At 34.3% G+C, this 15,027-nt stretch overlaps 1 protein-coding gene across 14 annotated transcripts in view; it reads left to right on the top strand.

Annotated features, from left to right (window-relative positions):
• LOC124951326 (ly6/PLAUR domain-containing protein 6B-like) overlaps window positions 1-15,016 on the top strand; it is an 87,354-nt gene extending 72,338 nt beyond the window's left edge. For 11 of the 14 annotated variants that reach the window (XM_047499652.1, XM_047499661.1, XM_047499672.1 and 8 more), the window contains 5 exons: window positions 4,189-4,338; window positions 10,457-10,587; window positions 11,676-11,774; window positions 12,226-12,300; window positions 12,459-15,016. In XM_047499652.1, the coding sequence (XP_047355608.1) occupies window positions 4,200-4,338; window positions 10,457-10,587; window positions 11,676-11,774; window positions 12,226-12,300; window positions 12,459-12,668 (654 nt within the window). In that variant the 5' untranslated portion in view covers window positions 4,189-4,199 and the 3' untranslated portion in view covers window positions 12,669-15,016. Of the gene's footprint in view, window positions 1-6; window positions 123-390; window positions 839-4,188; window positions 4,339-10,456; window positions 10,588-11,675; window positions 11,775-12,225; window positions 12,301-12,458 lie in introns of those variants that run through there. The other 3 variants (XM_047499598.1, XM_047499607.1, XM_047499694.1) reach the window with 3 other exon arrangements.
• Window positions 15,017-15,027: the final 11 nt, after the last annotated feature.

Genomic DNA, 15,027 nt, shown 5'->3' with positions numbered 1-15,027 from the left:
CAACAGAAACAGGAGAAGACACCTTCGTTTGTTCATCGTCACTCTTAAATATTACACGTAAATTTTCGCATCCTTCTCAACCTGTTGAGTAATAACGCATCTGTTATAATAGAAAAATTCAGGTAAATATATTTTATTCCATTCATCGATCGGTCGACGCTTGAATTTTGAAACACGACCAAGTCATATTCAAACGCGTTCATGAGTTTGCAACGAATATTCGTCGAAATTAAATTATTCTCATGAATAAAGAAGGTATGTATATGTATGGGGGAAAAAATAAAAAATAAAAAAAAAAAAAAAAAAAAAAGAAAAACAGGAAAAAGAGAGAGAGAGAAAGATAGAAAAATTAAAATTAAAATTCTTTGAGCAAAATCATGTGAGAAATGAATCAATAAAAATTAACACTTGGTATACATATATGATAATGCTTCTCTCCCTCTCCCTCTCTCTCTCTCTCTCTCTCTCTCTCTCTTTCTTTCTCTCTCATTCTTCGGGAAGATAAATTGCAGGACGTTACGTGACAAAAGCCGTGATGCAAAAGTACGTTTTTCGCTGGAACGTAGGTGAGCCTCGGTAGTGAAAGCACTCCTAATGACTTGCTACGGGAACAAAAACAACAGGAGGGCTGGAGCTTTTACCGCGACAGATCCTCATAAAAGTTTCCGTCCACGAGGGACAACAACTTCCCTTTTAGCAGCTTCGATCGGGCTGTTTGGCCGTGTTTAATTACGTCGATTAAAGCGTCCCGTGTCACCGCAAAGCGGTTCTCATGAACATCGACCACGGACCTATCTTTGTCTCTCGAGGGAGGAAGCCAGGATTCGACCTTATCTCTGTATGTCTCTTGCTCTCTCTTGCTCTCTCTCTCTCTCTCTCTCTCTCTCTCTACCTATCTATCTATCTATCTATCTCTTTCTCTTCCTAGTCTACCAGAAACCTTAATACGAAGAGCCAAAGCTGCACGTGATAGGTCAATCGGTTCGTAGAATCGAACTCTGATCGACATCGAAGAACCAACCTGCCGTGCACGTTCCTACCATCGAAAGTTTTCTCTCTTTCTCTCTCTCTCTCTCTCTCTCTCTCTCTCTCTTTTGGTCTCCATACTATCGATTCATATGTCCATCGGTGTCCACACTCGACTGATTTAGCCGAAATTCTTTTTCACGTTCCAACTCGAGAAAATGATATCGGATCCAAATCGGACCCAATTGATTCTCCACACCTTCTTCTTTTCCAAGACAGGTATAAGTATTGTAAATTCGTTGAGAGACAGAGACAGAGAGAGAGAGAGAGAGAGAAAGAGAGAAAGGGAAAGAGAAGTAAACGAATAAGTTTATCGAAAATCAAAGGAAAAAAGATAAAGTAACTAGATCAAATTTATCGATTAGCTATTATCAATTTCGAAAAATTTGTTTACTAGTTCGATACGGGTAGGATCGAAACTTTCTAAATTCCAAAAGCTAGATATTCTTATCGATCGACGAAGAACGTCACTCAAGTGCACCGATTTGTCCAATCGGTCACTTTCCTCTCTCTCTCTCTCTCTCTCTCTCTCTCTCTCTCTCTCTCTCTTTCGATTTCTAACACGCTTCGTCGAGCTTCGAAGTCCGAAGTGAAATTCGCTTCGTTCCATAAACGGGTAAGCCCGTATCGGTATCTTTCCTCGAAAAGGATAGAAGCGATTAGAGTTCGAAAAGATTTGTTACGGGAAATGCTTCGACGATTGAACAAGGGAAAAAAAAAATTTTTCATCATGATCGTGAATAAAAAAGAAAAAACCCAGAAAAATAAGAACAAAAAAAAAAAAAGGAAAAAGAAAAGAGAAACAAACAAACAAGGAAAAAAAAAAAGAAATAAAAAGGTACGAGAGAAAATAGAGATTGAATCTTAATGGTAACGGAGAAGGAAGAAAGAACTTCTATGTTGTCGTACCAATCGGATGAAAAAAAAAAAAAAAAAAGAAAAAAGGTTAGGTTGATTCGTCACAGTCTAGGACGATCGAGCGAGTCAATTTAACTCTTCTATCAATTCCCCTCGCGTACGACGCAAAGCGTGAATTTAAACGAGAGAAATCACGAACGATTCGAGCCCCATAGTCGAGTCCGTTCCCTTTTTGTAATCATAATCAATCGATCTCTTTTAATTCGGGCAATCTCATTAGTTTCGAGTGATCGACCCCGAGCACGTAGATGGAGGCTGATCAAAGAGTAAATCCGGGCGAATCTCGTAACTGACTCTGATCATCGTTAAATCAGGATTATCCACTCGGAATACCTGAAGGACGTGCTCGATTGCTAACGATCGGAAGATTAATTTCGCGGCCAATCAACGTTTCAAGGACGAACCCGAAGAAACGATGTGATACGGAACATCTAATATGTTTTACACGTTCGATGACCGACAATAATAATTTAGGAATAAGACGAATCCAACGATCAGTTTGATCTTCGTTCGAAAACTAGTTATCCTTCTGATCCTCCCTGTCTATCTGTCTGTCTTTCTGTCTGTTTGTCTATCTCTTTCTCTCTCTCTCTCTATTTCTCTATTTCTCTCTTTCCATCTCTCTAGTTATTCTGATCCGGATTTCAACTTTCCCCTATCTATCGAGATACGCTCGAATTTCATTCCAACAGACGTTTCCCTTATCACCGACCACAGTATCCTCGACTATTTTCACTTTGATAGGTCCAAGGGATAGCCGTAAAAGGAACAAGTAATTGTAATTTCGGTTTAACCGAAAGTCTTAAGGGAACGAGTTAATCTGTTCTAAACAAGGCTTATGGGTTCTATTATTTTCTAATAACATTTCGATGAAGAATTTAGGAATTATTAACATCACTCGAAATAACTATGCCATGTAAGATAAAGGTATTATCGATTATTCATCTTTCTCTCTCTCTCTCTCTCTCTCTCTCTCTCTCTCTCTAAACTATATTTCTGAAGTTACTATGTTCAAAACCTCTAGCCGCGTAAGTAGGTATAGTATAGAGCAAGGAGAACTCTAACTCTCTACCTCTTGGTAGTAAAGGCAACGCTTAAGGGCGGACAACCGTGCAACGGCACGCCTTGCTGGCAAACTTTCTCGTAGTAGAATGTCCGATCAAGACTATCCATTTCCTTACTTAAGTTAGCATCGTGTACATACATACATACTTCGATGAATATAATATAAGCGGATAGGTTAAGCGAAGGATTAAACCTGAGAAATACATACATATGTTAAAATAACCGGAAATTCTCTTACGTCCTCGTGCATCGTTTTACGACATACATATACACATGCAAATACACACACACCCACACACACACACATACATACACACACGCGCGCGCGTACATTAAGAGAGAAAGCAAATTTATGAGGGAAAACCCAAGGACGTCTATTCGAGGTTCACAGGAAATTATTTCATTTCCTATAGCCTTTATTTTTCCGTCATTTTTCCTTCGTCGTATTCTCCCCTAAGTTTTTTCCAACCCTAACAGTAGACGTACACACCGAGAGATGACTTATTTAATTTTTTATAGTACACGACTACGACGACAATGGCGAAGAGAGAAAAAATCTTTCTCTCTCTCTCTCTCTCTCTCTCTCTCTCTCTCTCTCTCTCTCTCTCTCTCTCTCTCTCTCTCTCTCTCTCTCTCTCTCTTTCTCTCTTCCTCTTTCTCTTTCCCTGGAGAAATAAAACTGCTGCATACGTAGATAATGAAATTTGTTTAAACTGCTGGCACGCGTGTCCCTAAATTTATTCTATTAATTTTTAAATTCCGGTCAACCCCAAGGATTCCAATAGTTTCTCCTTGGAATCTCGATAACGTAGGGTGTACTTTACGATACCACCGTTCGGTAGTTCCGATGAAAAATCTATGAACTCACGTTTTTTACGATCTCAGAGGCACTTTTTTTCATACTTTTAACACATCGTCGGAAGTGATACGAGAGAATAATAAACGTTATAAAGAGTTAATGATGATAATGACGATTACAATTACGATTATGATATAGTTTCAATAAAATTAAAAATCTAAGAGATAAAAGGATAAAAAAATGAGATAGACTTACAAGATGATAGCTGTTTAAATAAATAAATAAATAAAAAAAAAAAAAAAGCAAAAAAAAAAAGAAAAAGAAAGAAAATTAAAAGAAGCTCTATCTATTCGATCTATTTTCTTTATCGTTGCTTACAGAGATGTGAGGAATGATCACGTGGGTGATGGTCGGGTTGCTCCTGGCTGCGGAAACTTGCGGCAGAAACGTCCAATCTGGAAACGGGAAAGAGGAGACGAAACAAAGAAACGGTTTGAAGGGAATAGCCACGGATGAGGAGGACATCTATCGTGAGTATATACTTATATATATTATATATGTACACGATACCGAAAGATACTTAAAACGAGAGGAGAAAAATGAAGAACCTAAAGATGTAACGAAATTGAACTTCTTTTCGAATTCTCGAAAAAATATATAAAAGGGGGAGATGAAATGGACCCAATGATTTGTTCGACTAGCTTGAGTTTATTCTTTTATCTCACATACCACATAATTCGTCTAAACCTTTTATAAATCTTTTTCGTTTCTCTTTCTATCTCTCTCTTTCTCTTTCTTTCTCTCTGTTAAATATATATACTAGTATATTTCCCTGGTCGAGCATAATGGACAATTAAGATTTGAAAAAACATTTTTATATTATTTTTTTTCGTAATAATATATCAAGATAATTCGCACTACTTCAGATTATACGTAATTCGAAATATAAAGTAAATATTTTCTCGCTTGGCTAAAGTACTATCATCGATTGTTCGTGACAAAGTGCAAAAAATGTGGATAAAAGATATAGTCCGTGATTCGGAAGATTGAAAACCGTTATAATTTACGAAATATAATTATTTTCTCGTGGCCAAATTTCAAATGCAGATCCGTAAAAACATCGTGTTTACAAAGAACACAGAATAACGGACTACGAACTGCGAAATACAGAATAGAAAATACTGAACACGAAACACGGAATACTAAACATGGAACATGGAGCACGAAACATAAAACACAGATCACAAATCACAAGTGACAATCACAAAATCATTCAATCAATGTATTTCTAGCGTAACCATTATTTCACAATTTCCTCAACTTGTATCGGAAGAATAGTTGATACATTGAAATTATCTGAACATTATGATATGCGTAACTCGAACAATACTAGACGTTTTAATTTTATTGTTTATCTATTTATTACGATAGTACAGCGTACATATGTATGTGTATGCTGACAATAACAACTGTCATTCAATCATTTTCGTTTTCATGGAGATAAAGTAAATATTCTTGTCGACTTCTTAATCTGAAAATGTTCTATAAAACGTTATACTCCAAATTAGTTTGATTTCTTAATGAATCATTTGAAAATAAAGTACGTAAGTTTTGTTATTTTGTTTATATTCTTCACATTTTTTTTTTTTTTTTTTTTTTTTTTTTTTTTGAAATGTTTTTTAATAATGAGACTTCCTGCGTACAAAATGAAGAACGACAATGAGTGTTAAATCATATTATCGATGTGTTGATCATTTTCCAAGGTATCGTTTACAAGTGATTTTTAAATTAGATAAATTCATGATAATTCATAGTATTCACGAAAATGATAAATATTTTGATATCATCAAAGAATTTCATAAATAAAATGATTAATTATCTTCGATTGTTGTAAAATTTAACAAATAATTAGTAAATCATTTCTAAACGTGGTAACTTATAAAAAAAAAACGTTATTAACATTTAAAGATAATTCGTCAGAGTAATTACAGCTAAGTAGTTTGGTAACAATAGGTTCCGGTTTTTATAGCCGACCAACTAAGTTTGCGTTAGTAGAACCTTAGTTTACCGATCGTTAATAGTAATTTTCAGAACAAAATAAAAAAGGACACGAGAGAATAAAATAAAATCGAATAAGATTGAATAGGATCGAATAGGACCGAATAGGGCCGAACAGGACTGAATAGGATCGAACAGGATCGAATAGGACCAAATAGAATAGAATAGGACAGAATAAGACTGAACAGGATCGAACAGTATTGAATAGGATCGAATATATTCGAATAGATAGGGTCCAAAAGTATCGAATGAGACAGAGTAGGATCAAATAAAATCGAACAAGACTGAATAGAACTGAATAGGATCGAGTAAATATGAATAGGATCGGATAGGATCGAGTACATATGAATAGGATCGGATAGGATCGAGTAAATATAAATATGATCGGATAGAATCGAGTAAATATCAATAGGATCGGATAGGATCGGATAGGATCGCAAAGGATTGAATATATTCAAGCAGAACCGAATAAGACTAAAATGAGGATAATAGGATCCGAATAAATAATAAGACCGAATAGGACCGAACAAGATTGAAGAGAGCATAATAGGATCGAACTATGGATGAAATAGAACAGGATCGAATAGGACTGAACAGAACCACAAAGGACTAGTCGGATCGGATAGGTAGGATCTAGTTCGTCTCGAATCGGATCAGATCGGATCGGATGGAATGATTCGAGTCATATGCTTTTAGGCGACTTCACTCAGCTCGGTTAGATTCGGTTGGATTCGGTTAAACTCGGTTTTCCTTAGCTCAGAATTTTATCTAGGATTTAGTCTGGAATTGTGTTTGGGATTTTATTTGGGATTTTGTCCGAGGTTTCATCCGGTGTTTTGTCTGTAGTTTTGTCTGGGATTTTGTCTAGGGTCTTCGGACATTTTCGGTTATCTTCAACAATCTTCGGTTATCTTCGGCAATCTTATTCGATCATATTCGGTCCTATTCGACTTTATTTTATCCCAGTCCGGCCCTATTCGGCACTATTTGATCCTGTTACATCCTTTCCTATCCTGTTAAGAAATCTGTTATTAACGATCAGTAAATATACGGCAGTAATTATGTGGCCACAAAAGCAGGACTATAACTATTTAGGTATAATGCAATAACAAATATCATTAACGCGTTTTTATAAATTGCCATATTTAAAAATGATTTATCAATCACTTGTTAAATTTACGACAATCTAAGAGAATTAATTATTATATTTACTACTGACTATTTACGAAGTTCTCTAATGACATCGAAGAATTTACTCTTTTCATTAGAATCTAGAATTATTGTGAATCTACGTAATTTAAAAATAATGCTCGTAAACGATACACATTTAATGTTATACGCACATTAAACTAAGATGCGCTATTTTTTTTTTTTTTTTAGACGCGCAAAACTTTATGCGATTTAAGAAAGGAGTTTGACAAAAAAAATCCAACGAACTAACACTAATGTTGATTTGTCACTTTCAATCTTACAAGTAACACTCTATTATGAGGAAAGATAATATATTCGTTAAAGTAGAAATTAATTTCAATGCAATTACGTAATCGCATGATAATACGTTCTAATACGCTCAAATGTAACTGATATATTATTTCTCTGAGTTACTATGATATTGTCTGACATTGTAAACGAACGTGAATAATTTTTGACTTAAGTTTACCACGCAACACGTTTGTTGTTGGATCCCCGAGAATTTCATTTTAATGGTTAGCAAGCAAACCAAGTAACGCGTCAATAAAGAAAATCAAACTACCTAACAGATCGTAATAGGAAGTGGTGGAAATGTTGGAACAATGGAACAAATGACGATTGTTACACATGCGCAGAACGCGATACTATCTCTCTCTCTCTCTCTCTCTCTCTCTCTCTCTCTTTCTCTCTCTCTCTCTCTCTTTCTCTCTCTCTCTTCATTTCTCTCGTTCCTTCTTGCATTTACTCAATTACTATTCCTCTCATTTTGAATTTTCGCACATATGCAGCCACATAATGATGCGTAATTTATCAATCCTAATAATTTATTGTTATAAATAATGAAATATGCATAAACAATTTTATAGAAATTAGTTCAAATAAAATATAAAAGTCATATAGTGCTGATTTCTGAGAGATATATTTCTTTTTTTTCATCTTTTTTACGAATAATAATCTCATTAATGTAATTACTTAATGATCTTGTTATTAAAAAATGAAATGCCTTGGCGAATACTTTCTTTTCATTGTTAATATATAATTTTGAAAGAAATAGACACAAAACTAATATTAAAATAAATGACTAATAATCATTCATTTTTTTTTAACGATATAGAATACTAAAATTAAATGTAATATTCAAAATTTTAATTAAATTATAATACCTACACTTTTTTTAATATAACTCAAGTCTGATAATTATGTTTTAATTGTAATTATATATGTATATGTATATAGGGTTTGTTCACGTAATGGTAACCATGATTTTTAAGGTCTAAAACCTTTTTTTTTTTATTGATAAAAATGCAAGATCACCCTGACTTTTTTAAACGGAACCATGTTATTTCTTCTTTTTAATAACAATGTAGAGAACAGCAAAAAACAAATCTAATGAGTACGTACAATATTATTGTAAGGTATATTACAACTCTTAATAAACAGAGTTAAATTTTTTATCGAGGGACGTAAAAGATTACAAACATAATGAACAAAATAATAAACAAAAAAAAATAAATATTTAATATTTCGTTTGGCATTTTGGACGCTCATTTAATTGGACCGTACCTTTACGAGGAAAAACTAACGTTCTATCTGGGCATAAAACATTTCAATTTAATTGATGCTACATATAATTATTTATTAAAAAAAATGAAACTTTGTGTTGCAAAAGGTAAAATGCAATTTAAACATCTACTTTAACCGGTATGTTATTACGTTAATATGCTTTACTATATTTTTTTACATTTTTAGCGAACAACCACGATAACGAAGAATTACGCTTTGGCAAATACTAAATTGTTGTAAAAATTAAAAACTGGAAAACATATCAACTTGCCTCGGCCTCTTTTACTACATGTCAGCCGTATATCGACCTTCTCTCTTTCTCTCTCTCTCTATTTCTTTCGCTCGTTTAAAACCTTGTATCCAGTTTTATAGCTAATATTTCCGCAAGTTAAGTAGCCTAAATTTTCCGTCGAATCCTAAAAAGAAGTTATATAAAATTTCATCTGGATCGGACAAAAATAGTCGGAGTTTTTGAGAAATTGCGAACACATAGATTAAGGCTATATATATATATATATATATATATATATATATATATATATATATATATATATAAGTTCTATATAATTCTAAACGATAGGACACGCCATTGTTCCGAAAAATGTCCCAAACTTCGTGTCCCATTTCTATTTCGAAGGAGAACATGCTTCTTCCTCATACTCTAGTTTGCCTGTCGACTTTATATTATCGAAAGTTTGAACTACCAGAGGATTGATTGTCGAAAGAAAATCGAGATGGTGGAAGAGAAACGATCGAACGAATAGCGGTAGCAGAGCACCCGTCGCGTCGTTCTAAACTCACCTTCAATACTGGGAGTTTAGAGTTCTGCGAAATTCTACTATTTGCTTTGAACGATCCTATACGATAAGATAGATAGATATATATGTGATCCTCTTTTTTATTCCCGTTAAGCGTTAGTTACGAGAGGATTAACAAAGGTCCAACGCGCGAGTATAACACGACAGAATCGATCGCGATGGTTGAAAACTGAACGAGCAGGTGTTATGTATCAAATTAATAACTGATATATATATATTATGCATATAATATATATATATATATATATATATATATATATATATATTATGCATATAAACAATAATCACCGGGGAATTTAGCCATCCACGGACTTGAGGCGTTATAAATTTTTGCTTGGATTCCCATTAAAATAAATCAATTATGTAAAACATATATTTATTCTCTTCAATTAAATTCATGAGAATGATAAACTAAAAAATGTATTGTCTATAATTGATTATAAATACAAATATAGAAATAAAAATTTCATACCGGCAAGTAAATATTATATTAAATTTATTATTTAATATAATTTATTATATAATATAAATTTATATTGTATCGTATGGGGACCTTGTATTACGGGGCCCGAAATGTTTGCCTCCAATGCATGTATATAAATCTGCCAATGACGATGATTTGCAAAACTAATTATTTATTCATAGAACAAATTTCTGGTAATCATATAGATTTGACTTTTTTGAAAAAAGAAAGAAGTATTAATTTAATAACAGATATAATATATATATATATATATATATATATAAATATACATATATATAATCTGTTTGTATATATACGAAAGATAATTTGTTTTGAAAATAAAACGAATTTGATTTTCTTGAAAAAGAATATATAGAAAATTATTTTTCTTCCGATACCTTTTGACGACAAATTTCATATGATATAAGAAAAAAAGAAAAAAAAAGGAGAAAGAAAAGAAAACAAGAAAAGAAAGGAAAAAACGTAGATATATCTTAAAAAGGAAATAATCTAATAAACGCTTCCTCATCGTCTATCTCTTTTCCATTGTTTCAGGTCTAACGTGCTACACTTGCGTCAACGTCAGCGACAACCAGGTATCGACGAGTCCATTAAACTCTCCTTTAAGAGTCCCTAATGCCTCGATCGTGTGCCAGCTTGGAGGCACAATTTCGTCCAAATCGAAGGAAAGTCGTGGCATCGATTTCGACTTCTTTTAAACTCTTTCCTTCTTTCTTCTTGCTTCAAAACCTCTTCTCTCTTTCTCTATCTCTCAATTTCCTATTACTACTACTACTACTACTCTTTCTCTCTCTCTCTTTCTCTCTCTCTCTCTCTCTCTCTCTCTCTCTCTCTCTCTCTCTCTCTTTCCCTTTCCATTTATCTATCTTTCCCTTTTTCCCTCTCTCTATTTCGCTCAAGTTGTCTCGAGGGAGAATTGCCAATATCAGTCCAGTTGGCGATTCTTCTATCGCCGATCGGAAACACGAAATTATAGCCGAGTAGATTGCACCGAGTGCTTTCGTCGGGCAGAATAAATTCCGCACACGTCGGTACACAAGCCTTTCCGTTTCCGAAAAAACTGAACGCCAAAAAATATATCTAACGCTTGTGTAAAACGTACACACATACCCGGCGCTGTATTTACACTGTGGTAGTAATGTATTTATATATGCATATACATAGCTCGCTCCATTACCCCGTCCAAACCTTCGCTTAAATTATCGTCTCATTGAATATTCTATTCGGACGTACCATTCAGAAAACACAAAAGAGCTAGTCTAGTCGTCGCTTACTTGCCTACGACGCGCCACGCCGTTTTTCCTTTGCGCGCTGCGATTCTTCACTTTCGTTCCTTCTCGTAATTTTTCATCAAAGTAAAAAAGAAAATAAAAGAGAAAGGAAAAAAAAAAGAAAAAAGAGAGAGAGAGAGAGAGAGAGAGAGAGAGAGAAAGAGAAAAAGAAAAGAATAAGAGATATGAATAATTAAAAGCGGATTCCAAGGGCATTCTGTGAATTTGTCCCTTTTCTCTCTCTCTCTCTCTCTCTCTCTCTCTCTCTCTTTCTTCTTCTCTCTCTTTTCAATTATTATTATAATTAATATTATAATTATTTGCAAATATTTAAATAGGTATTATATGAACATAATAAATAATGTAAACTTGTAAGACTTAAAATATAATACTATCATGATATATCCTCTGTTCCAATGAAATTTTCTTTTTTTCATCACTTTTTCTTTAATAGCTACTTAATACTCGTATCTTTTTCACAGATGTGCAACGAATGGGCAATAGATACACCATGTCCGGCGGGTGGCCGTGACTTCTGCCGATCCCTGCACATTTTGGATAGCCGAGGGAACAGCGTCTTGGCAAGCAAATTTCATTTTCTACTTGACCCTACCAACTCATTCTATCTCCACCATGATACCTAAAAGCCAATAGTCCCTTCCGAAATGGTTGAAACATTATATCATGTTTTTATTACGTTCTTACTAGATACTTTATCGACTAATTTATTCTACTTCACTTTTATTTCTATCTCATTCTCTCTTTCTCTCGCTCTTTCTCTCTCTCTCTCTCTCTCTCTCTCTCTCTCTATTTATTTATTTATCTATTTATCTTTTACCCTGGCTATGTTTCTTACTCGAGAATTCTCTAAATCGTTTCGATCGTTTAACAACTCTCGGCAAAGTTCGAAGTTAACGATTAACAAAGTCCCATTACCCGTTTCCCTAACATAGATTATTTGAATGGCTCATTTAAAAGTTAGGTCGAAATAAGAGTTACTTATTTCAATCTTTTAAAACTTTTCTGCCACAGGTGAGCAAAAGCTGTGCAAGTAGCGCAGAATGCGGCCCATCCTCCGTCGGTTGTATTCCGGTCGACACGCAGCAGGTGCGAGATACACAATATCTACTTCGACATTCCGCAATAGAGATAAAAAAAAAAAATATAAAAAAAATAAAAAAAAAAAAATATGTAGAGAAAAAAGAGAAAGGGGAAAAATATTCGAAGGTTAAAAAAAAAAACTCGATGAATTTCATTCGTTACAGATCTGCATAAGTTGCTGCGATCTGAGTTACTGCAACGTCGAATCACCGACGAACGCGACGAATGCGATCTATTCTCGCAAACGACGGGCCAAATCGAAATCAAAACGCAAACGACCCGGTAGAAACGGAGTCGATGGTACAGACTCCAGGTTCTACGGTTCCGGAGTGTTTTGGCTCTTGGCCTCCATCTTCTATGCATATCATTGCTGAGGAAGGAGAGAAGACATCGCCGCAATCATTTAAGAATCAAATAGAGACTTTAATCTATTTGATTATCCCTCGTTAAAGGGGAGGAAGATTATTAATGCGTATTACGTGAATATCTTTTTCTTCGAAGAAAAAAAAACAAAAAAAAAAAAAAAACAAAAAAAAAGGAAAAAAAATATAAAAGAAAACCAAAAAAAAAAAGAACAAACAAAAATTCATCGTCATCGTAATCACCATCGTCCTTCGACATTGTCATCATTCTTTACCTCGGATTCGCGCAAATCATCGCGAAATCTTTTTCATTTCACAGATATTCCGAGGGACCTTTTTGTCCGATAAAGAAAAAAAAAAAAAAGAAACGAAGAGAAAAAAATTGAAAAACAGAAAAAAGAAAAATCAACAAAAAAAAAAAAAAAAAAGAAAAAGAAAGAAATTAAATGAGACACGCACACATACACGCAAACTCCTCGTGTACGTACACATATCCCAATATCGCGATTTTTTCGTGCGCGACGGTCCATCGCGAATGCGACCTTGAGCTCGCTCGATGTGTTCACATCATCCCTAATATTATATTATACACATTAATATATTATATTATGTATATACGTATGCTATTCGACGAATGTATATATATATATATATATATATATATATATATATATATATACATATATAAAAGCTCCTAAACGATTCTCTACGATCACGATATATCTCATATGCTTCGATATATATCGTAAGGTCCAATTTTTCTGTGCTTCGTCTTTTTTCCTCTTTTTTCAGGAGAACACGCATATATACACGTATATATACAGAAACATGTACACGTTATTCCCGACGAAAGACTTTTTTTCCCGAGTGAATGAAGAATGTCGATTTTTTCGCGTGGAAATTATGTGAACGACGATCTATCTATGTTCCACCGATAATCGAGCATGTATACAATAAAGAAGCCTGCTCTGGCTATCCTTAGTTTTCTACTTTGCCCGTGAAAAGAATGTGAAAAAGGGAAAAAAGGAGGAAGAGAGAGAGAGAGAGAGAGAGAGAGAGAGAGAGGAAGATGGTGATAAAAAATGAAAATAAAAAGAAGAGGCAGAAAAAAGTTCATGGAATGCGCGAAGGAACAAAAATTTCTGAATATTTCGCGAAATTATCGAGGATAATAAAAAAAAATACAAAAAAAAAAAAAAATGCAACTCGTTTAGAATTAATCAAAACTTGATTAAAGATATATATATATATATACATATATATATATATACATATATATATATATATATGTATATATATATTGGTTAAGAAAATTATCACGATTACGGTCTCGAAAGGGTCTACCGTGTCGTGAGAAACGTAGTTAAAAATTAAATATTCGGCACCGAAATCGTGTGTCGCGGTGATGAAAAAAGGAATTGTTTCATTCTCATAGTATCGTAGTTGTCATGCCTTGTTAGAAGGAGATAAGATATAGTTAATGAAAGAGAAAGACAGAAAAGAGAAAAAGAAAAAAAAACACACACACACACACACACACAATGCCAACAAAATATACCTACAATTAAAATAAAACTAAAAGAGAAGAGACAGAGAAAAATCACAACATTAAACGCTGGCGTATGCTATATTCTTTTTCACGCATGTATACACCCACACGCGTGCGTGCGCACGCGCGCGCACACACACACACACACACACATATATATATATATATACAGAAATTAGGACGATTAAAAAATTAAAAGAATTTTTTTCTCGATAGCTCCAATCTCTACGAAAGAAAAAGAAAAAAAACCGATGAAAAAAAGAAAGAACGAGAGAGAGAGAGAGAGAGAGAGAGAGAGAAAGAAAGGGACAGAGAGAGAAAGAGAGAGAGAGAGAGAGAAAGAGAGAGAGCGAAGAATCAGAACGTTAATTTTCGTGAGCACAACAAAAAAAATACGTTCCTTTCTTGTCGCAAGAACCATTAAGTGCTGATTATCTCGTCCGTTCTCTTGCAAATGATAAAATTAAAATTCACGGTAGCACGTGGAGAATGGAAAGTTTTCTACCTACCTAGCTATCTCCCTTCCTCCAACTCTTATTCCTCATCTCATTCCCCCCATCCGCTTTGCCAGCCTCGCCTTGCCAGTCTCAACCCTCATTCCCAGCACTCAGGCAATTTCTTTTTTCTCCTAACACGAAAAGATTATCCTCTAACCCGTTTAATCTGTCCTACCCAAAGGCCGTGTACCTTGTCCATTTCTTTCTTACCATCCCCGTATGAAGGGGAAAATGCAAAAATGGAATGTGTTCCATGTGTCCCTACTGAGTCGTTTGAGTTTTCGCTACCTGCCAGAGATATATATATATATATATACCTACTATA

This window comes from Vespa velutina, chromosome 1, assembly GCF_912470025.1.
Source record: "Vespa velutina chromosome 1, iVesVel2.1, whole genome shotgun sequence".
In the NCBI taxonomy this organism is placed as follows: domain Eukaryota; kingdom Metazoa; phylum Arthropoda; class Insecta; order Hymenoptera; family Vespidae; genus Vespa; species Vespa velutina.
This window is presented reverse-complemented; position numbering and strand designations above follow the sequence as displayed.